This window comes from Alexandromys fortis, unplaced genomic scaffold (assembly GCF_014885135.2).
Source record: "Alexandromys fortis isolate MF-2015 unplaced genomic scaffold, M_Fortis_MF-2015_v1.1 scaffold_40, whole genome shotgun sequence".
In the NCBI taxonomy this organism is placed as follows: Eukaryota; Metazoa; Chordata; class Mammalia; order Rodentia; family Cricetidae; genus Alexandromys; species Alexandromys fortis.
Window position 1 is genome coordinate 5,788,718 of NW_026067966.1, and position 8,567 is coordinate 5,797,284.

Genomic DNA, 8,567 nt, shown 5'->3' on the forward strand with positions numbered 1-8,567 from the left:
ATATAATCTGCATACTATTCCCTTCCCTGCCAAGGCACAAGCACAAGTAGCCTCGTGACAGTGAGATTAGAAACAGTGCAATAGTCACACATCAGGAAGGATCAGAATAGTCACAGTTGAGGGAGGACCAGGAGATCCACAGCTGAGGGAGGATCATGAGAGTCACAGTCGAGGGAGGACCATGAGAGTCACATTTGAGGGAGGATCAGGAGAGCCACAGGTCAGGAAGGACTAGGAGACCCACAGGTCAGGAAGGACCAGGATGTATCTGTATCTTCTGCATATGGCAGAACCCTGTACTTATGAACTCAGAGAAGTTGTGGTTATTTTCAGAAGACCTATGTAAGATCAAATCAGTCAACGTTTGAGCATGGAGTGAGAGTGACTAACCTGTCCCCAGCCCTAGCTGAGGAACTGTTAACAGTTGATGCCCTTAGTGGAGGGAGAGTGAGTTTTCTTTAAGGTCATGACCCCTGAGAGATCTACCATGTCCAATGTGGAGCCCTGTAGCGAGCAGCATGGTGTCACACCTGATGGAGATGTATAATCAACTCCTGAGATGGCTAAGGCCTGACTTATGCCTGATCACGCAATGATCATCAGCTGCCTGCATATGCGTGGGCCTATGGGCAGTGCTCACCTGGCAGTTCGGGGTTGGCAGCCCATGCCTACTTAAGGGCTGGGAGAGGTTTGCCCAGAGAGAGAGAGAGAGAAAGAGAGGAGGAGAGAGGGGAGAGAGAAAGTGAAAAAGGTCCTGGAATAAAACTGCAGTGAGAAGAGCTCTGGTGGTCGCGTCATTCCTTGCTGGTCGAGGGTGGCCGCGACAGAGCCCTATACCTACGAGTATGTGGGAAGCAAAATTGGGCTCAGTAAATTATATAAAAAGGAAAAATAGAGGCATTGGAAGAAGGTGGGTGCAGAATCTGGAGAATATATAGAAAAGAGTAGTATGCGAATATAATCAAAATACATATAATTCATGCAAAAATTTCCTAAGTAATTAATAAAATAAATTAAAAAATGAAAGAAAAAATAGTCAATTTTCATAGCATAAATGTTGGAATAAATAGTATGTGACTGAGAGCTCAGAGATAAGAAAATCGGTAGTATCCCTGTCTCAGAAAATGGGGCAACTCCAAATAACAACATTGTAATTAATTCCTACAAGTGTGTCATTTACTGAAATCACATTGTGGTTTTTACTACACATTAGGATCTCCTGATCATTTAAATTTGAGAAGATATGTAATTTTTACTACTATATGGAAAAATTAAAACATGATATAAATATCCCATAAATCAGAAATTCAACACAAGAACATAAGACGACTGCTACATTTTATTTTTTATAATGTGTAAAGCTGAAGGATTAGAAATCTAACATTTGGTTATATTTAAAACAGGAGGGTTACTCAAAAATAGGGTCAAGATGCTAAAATAGTGTGGAAATATGGGCCCCATCAGAAGCTTCTATACGACCCTCTGTGTCTCTGGAACATGACTCACTAGTACTGCATTGTAGAAATATGGATTTCAGTGCCTCACCCCAGAGTGAAAGAAATGCCTTATACAAAACTGCTAAGGGTCAACTTTAATTTTATGAAACCTTAGCCAAAAATTTATTATTCTCATGTGAAAACTATATCACTTCCATGTCTCCAAGACTTGAACCAAATCTGTAAAACCCAGGCTAAGTCAAGACCATGTAATTAGAAGACAGCTATGAACATAATCCAAACTCACACCATAGCTCTATCTTTCATGGAAATTTATCTTAGTATACCTTACATTATGGTCCCAGAAAGATGGGGTAATGATTTAGGTCAGTTCTTGAGTACAAACATCCCCTTCCTTTCCCTTCTGCACTGGACAGTCTAGGCATTCAAATCAAACTAAAAAAGCCCATTCTCTCAGTGTTCTCAAATCCTCGCTATCATACATATTCTATTGATAGCAAATACTGATGCTATGTGCCTATTTCTCTGCTAGGTTCATAGATGTTGATGTATCCTAGATGGCAGGGGATTGACTTACTTCTCCTTACCCACACTAATAATAAAAACCAGTTCAACACAGACTTTCAACTAATGGTCTTCTCCTATGCTTAGAATTATATAGTTTTCTCTCACGTTTTTTTTCCTCAGTAAATGTCTTTTTACGAGGTCAAGACTTCCAGTTTTCTAAAGGACTGGAGGAAAATCCAAAGATGTGTCTGCATTGACTTTAGTTAGAGACAGTTTGAGGATGTAATCCTTTATGACTGCCAGTGGCTTCATATTTTGTGACTCTTCAACTATCTAGCCATATTACTTGCAGAGAACATTATGGGGTAGATATTGAATTCTGTCTTTCCTGCCAGGCATTTGCACAACAGGCAAAACTCGTGGCATGAATTTATGACTCTTAAAATTTAAAAGCTGTTCAAGGACTCTAGTTCCTTAAAAGAACATATGAAAGGTACATTTTTAGTAACATATTCTGGACAAACATAAAAGATGAAAGCCTTTAGTCACATTTGCTAACTTTCATGATAAATCATGCATTGTCAAAGCAGAAGGATTGTGTGTGAATTAAAACAATGTTGGTGTGGGATAATTAGCACTTACTGTAAGACATCAGTATAGTGAATAAATAGGAGCATTTGTTTTGATTTTTATGTTATGTGTTTGGTTGATTGAAATGACAGAAGGTATTAAGTAACTGCTTTCACTAAAAACATCAGATTTCTCTGTGTGTGGGGGGGTGGGTTGGTGGTTGTGAATGTGTGTGTGTGTGTGTGTGTGTGTGTGTGTGTGTGTGTGAAAGAATGGTATATTGTCTTATACAACTCTAGAAGAATAATGACAATCTACAATACTCATAGATCAGTGCCTTGCTCTACCATTAGCAGGGAATCTTTCTTCTGCAGCATATGGAAACAAATACAGAGGCATGCAATCTCAAAAGAGATGTCTCGATCAAATCCCTCCCCTCAGAGTTCAGGAAAACCTACAAAGAGGAGGCAGAAAGAGTGTAAGCCCTGGAGGGGTATGGAGGGGCAGCATGCATGGGAAATGCACAGGTCTGCACCAGATGGGTTTCGAACAATGAAAGAAGAAGTGAGCACATTCCCCCATCCTTAAGCAGTGCAAATTCCATGATAACCACTTGCAAATGAAAATTTAATTTCCTGCAAGGAAGTCTCACTGGGAAAACAAACTACTCTTTAGGGTAAGCACTGTCCCCACCTGTAGATGGTCAGCAGAAAATGTAGTCACTGGCGTCTTTTGGGGTTCCTTGTCTTACAATGTTGTGTTGGGTCTTTTCCTTTTCTAAATCTTATTTTTAACATTAATTTTAATTTACTTATATTTTCTCTGTTTTTAACCTACAGATCCTTTGTGTGTTCATGTATATATAACAATATAAAAAATATAATATATAATGTTCTCCAATTTAATGTTTTTAAGGGATTCCAGAATGTGAACAAATGGGTCTTTGCATCTATATCGTTTCTTGTGCCTTCTCTTTGCTGTTTCTCTGCTTTGTATTTGTTTTGTTCCATTTCGATCTGCTAGTTTTTATTTTTTTTTGTTTTATTATGGTCTGTTATATTTTATTATTATCTCTAAGAAGTCTGTTTGTTTTATAAGACAGAAATGAGAGATGGGGAGGAGCTGGGAATGGCAGAGGGAAAGGAAACCTTAATCAGGATGTATTATGTGAGGGGAAAAAAACTACTTTCAGTAAAAGGAAGAAATAAAAATAAAAACATGTTTGAAAAAAAAACTATTTGGGGGCTGGAGGGATGGCTCAGAGGTTAGGAGCACTGCCTGCTCTTCCAGAGGTCCTGAGTTCAATTCCCAGCAACCACATGGTGACTCACAACCATCTATATGTAATGAGATCTGGTGCCCTCTTCTGGAATGGTGACATACATGCAGACAGAACACTGTATACACAATAAATAAATAAATCTTTTAAAAAAAGAAAAAGAAAAAAGCCTATTTTGAAATGATTCTGCCTCTATTTATGATGGGATTATTAGAAAGTATAATAAAAGCATATGTAACGAAAAATGTGTGTGTGCATTTATCACTCTTAGTTCCTATTTTTCTTTTTGTTTGTTAGTGTGTTCAGAAGGTAAAAACTAAATGCCCCATTTAAGCAATAGCAGAAAAAAAAAAGAAACTCTCCCAAGATAGCTTTGAGTTTGTCTGTGTTGGTCATCTTCTGATGTGTATGGAGTGTGTTCTTAAGTGTGGTTTATATACCCAACGAGACTCCCTTGGAGAAGCTAACGTTTCCTTAGTAAGTGGCTGCTAACTAGAGATAGATTCTTGGTTTGGGATTAGCTCTCCTGGCACTTCCCCAAGTAAGCCCTGGTCCCTTGCCTAGCTAAGTTGGATCTGTGAAGACCCTGAACATGATACTAATCTCTGAAGCCACAAATCTTTTCATTTGGGTGACATCTAACCAATTTTTTATTGACAATGTTATTACTTTTATATCAAAATAGTAATTCTTAACAAACTATATTAACCCATACTAAAAATGTATTAGATTTTTCTGTGCGCCCCCCCACACACCTGGAAATCACTGAAATCAAAGTATGAAAACTTTCCCTAACAGCCCTAAACCTAAGCTAATTTTAAAGTCCATTAAGATGATAGTCCCATCTGTTTCTATTCAACATTGTACCTTTGATATTCTACTTGGTTCCTAACATACAGGTCAAGAAGGTCCATATGCAATAGTAGGAATATTTAGATTAGAGAAACAATAGCAAGGAGTTTTGTTAGTTACTGTTTCCTCACCATGCTTAACTCATGATTATAATGGAACCCCTTTACCTCATTTTCTCATTGGCAATTTTATGCAATAGAAATGGTAGAAAATAAAGATTATAATTATTTTTTAACATGTTTCATTTTGATATATGTTTTTGTGCTGTTTTTATTGTTGGGATTTTACATAGCTCAGAATTGTCGCTTGAACTAACTGCTTACACCTTTATCAGAATTACGGATGTGCACCACCATGTCTGACTTTCAAACATATTTTAAAAATATTTAACCATTTCCAGGTGGTGGTGGCACAGGTCTTTAATCCCAGCACCCAGGAGGCCAAGCCAGGCATATATCTGTGAGTTTGAGGCCAGCCTGGGCTAAAAGAGCTAGTTCCAGGACAGGCTCCAAAGCTACAGAGAAACCCTGTCTTGAAGAAACCAAAACAGGAAAAAAAGAAAAAAAAAAAAAGAAAGAAAGAAAGAAAGAAGAAAGAAGAAAGAAAGAAAGAAAGAAAGAAAGAAAGAAAGAAAGAAAGAAAGAAAGAGAAAGAAAAGTGTTTCACCATACTCCACAAAACATACAGTCAGGTAGCAGATAAGGACATAGCAAATGGTTACTTCAAAATAAGAAGTCTGGGTAGCAACTTTTGTCACATATGGTGACTGACTATTGCTGTGACTCAGGGGAAACAATGTTTACATTACCCCCTTTAAAGATCATGGTATGGCATATTCTCTGAACAGATGGAGTGAAAGTTCCTTAAAGACAGGAAATCAGGGTAAGCTAGGCTGATCCTCCAGACCTGAAAATATACCCTTCATTTAAGCAAACTTCTCTAGTATACCAGTATAATAGAGAGCTGAAATATATAGCTCAGGCAGTCTTAAATGTGTGGGAATCAGTTGCTCAAGTTTTCCAAAGAGCACTGTGGATATCAAGGATGGACAATCATAGAGATGCTGCGGGAGGCATCCTTTCAGTCGTCAGGGGATTTTGATAAACACAGATGAAAATGAAGATGACTGCCAGGTGGTGGTGGCGCACGCCTTTAATCCCAGCACTCAGGAGATGGAGGCAGGTGGATCTCTGTATTTCAAGGCCAGCCTGGTCTACAGGAGCTAGTTTCAGGACAAAAAGGACTGTAACACAGAGGAACTCTTTCTCGAAAAAAAAAAAATAAAAAGACAAAAAGAAAGAAAATGAAGATGATCAAATGAAATTTCACAATGACAAGGATGTAGCCAAGATTAAATTATTTAACTCTGCTTGTGTGTATACTATGTAACATGTTCCCTATTAGATGAACCTTGCCCAGACTGAATAAGAAACACATGAAAATCATTTTCTGTGAAATTTTACTTTTAAAATTTTAATGTATTTTGAATATATGAATAAGCAATACCCAAGTTTATATGTATAGTACACTGAATTTGGGAATAATCTTAGGGTAGTAACTGAAACTTTAAAACACAATTTTCAACTCAACCCAAAAGGATTAGAATATCAAAATGATTACTATCGATACTATTTATAATTGATTGCTTATTTCTATTATCATTTGATTTTTATATTTTTAAATAAGTGGCATTCTGGCTGTGAAGAGTAAAGTTAAATATTTTATTATTCCAAACACAATAAAAGAAGTCATATATTAAATGTTAGATAATTGTCTACTATAGATACCTTCAATTTACTGACCACTAAAACAATTGATCTAAAAGATTTTTGTGAATCCACAAAAAAACACTTTATCTACTTTCTCATAAAAAAGTTTTGTCCTCAAGAAAGTTTTTACAGCTTCTCATTCTGACTCACAGCCCATTCTAATTTCAGCTGGTCTAAATGACATTTATTTAGATTTATTAATTTGGTACAAAGGAGCTCCCATAAGGTTTTTAATAATAATTATCATTATCACTGATTAAAATTGCATTATTTGGTCCAGATGGAGTTCTTTTCCTGTCAGCTAGAATGAGTTTGTATTGTGTGGTTATAATATGTTTAGATCTAAACAGGCAGATGGCAGAGTGGTAGGGTATTGTATGCCCCTGGTATCAGTAACCGTCCCCCACCAATGCTGGCTTTAAATAAACTGTGTTCCAAAATGATCCCCATACTTTGCTAACGATAACTAGATTTGAGAGTCTAAACATCACTGAGCTTGGGCAGCGCATTCTTCACTTCTAATAGACTCTCAGGTAGTCAAAGTTTCAGTCTGAACAATTGTCAGTCCAGTCGAGTTTATCCATGAGTGTCGGACTTCACAGGTTCTTTCAGGCACTTTCATTAGAGAGAGAGCTTCTAAGTAGCAAGAGTTCTCAGTTAAGTATTTAAAAACCGACTCAAGGGAAGGCAGTAACATTTGGTGTGAAGATTTAATATCTTCACAATGTAGCTATCTTGGTTAAGCATGCTGAATTTATAATTAGTAGTAAAAAATGAATAAAGTTCTTAATCAGAAACTTTCTATAGAAAGGTTTTAGTCTTTAATAGCTTTTCGTGTTCACTCAATTCTAAAGAGAAGTCAGCGGACTTCTGAAGTTTCGAGTAAAATTCAGAAACAAGTTTCAAGGATAGTTCACACACATGGCCTGCTCCAGTTAATGAGATTAGTCCCAAGTTCTCCTGAGAATTTCTCTGTGGGACAGCTATACCCCATACAGAAGAAACCCACAGATGTGAACTTTCATCTTAGGACTTAAAGGATGCCATTTGAACATTCAGATCTTAACAAATTTTTAGACCTACATATTAAACAACCAGCATTAAATTTCCCTAAATATTATTTATTTATTTATTTCTTTTTTCAGTGCTTGATTTTACCTCTTAGTCTGATGGTTTATAGTGTCATTGAATAATACATTCTTGTAATAGAATGCAACTTCTTCCTTTGAGTTATTACCCCTTAATTCTTAATATTGGTTGCTATCATTAAGTTGTGAGCTTTGGAAACTCTATTAAGTAGCATAGATCTAGGAAATATCAATGTTCAATAGTCAAAATGAAAAAATGTAACTACTTGCTTCTGTGCAAAGAAATATTAACAAATAGACTTGCTTCCTTTTCATGTAAAGTGTGGGACAATTTCACATGTTAGGTCATTGTGCTTCAATTTCTCCTACAAAAAACTTTCGGATTTTGGTAAATAAGTAATCATTTTTAGGAATGTATCTCAATTCTAGCATGACTTAAAATCTCCTGCTAGAAACAAGGGAATTTCATTAAGAAGATACAAGAAAACAATGCTATAGTAAACACAGTCTTTCTCCTTTTTTTTTTCTTTTGTGCAGGTGGAAGATGCCATAAATCCTGCACTGGACGATGCTGGGGACCCACAGAAACTCACTGCCAGACCTGTAAGTGTTCCACCTGGAAACGTAGGTTTGAAATGGTTGATGGTTTAGTGGTGGAAGATTCTCACAACTCTAATCACCTGCAATGGGAAATAAGCTTAATTTCTTTCCATCTAAATAACCTACTTAATTTGTTGCTTTCGAATGAAATAATACACACTTGGTTCTCATATGCCCTTGTAGTTTCTTGGCTAATGACCTCCATAGCTCATTGAAGTCTGTACTTTAGTAAAAGTGGGAGATCCAAATACATAAAAATTTATAGCAATTAAGTTTCAAGTAAACTGGTGTTTTATTATGGTTCCCGAATACTAATCACATCATTCATGGATTTTAAAAAGAAAAATATAAGAAGTAGCATGAGCCTGTATTTGGTAGACACTGACTACAACTTGTATTTTCAAACTACAGAGATAATAGGTTTACAATCATGACTCTTTTTTTT

General features: G+C 36.5%; 1 protein-coding gene across 1 annotated transcript in view; it reads left to right on the forward strand.

The window, feature by feature from the left end:
* The window catches only part of Erbb4 (erb-b2 receptor tyrosine kinase 4), a 1,076,399-nt gene that overhangs the window by 692,924 nt on the left and 374,908 nt on the right, over positions 1-8,567 (forward strand). Inside the window, 1 exon segment of the mRNA XM_050154172.1 lies at positions 8,060-8,125. Within this exon segment, the coding sequence (XP_050010129.1) occupies positions 8,060-8,125 (66 nt within the window).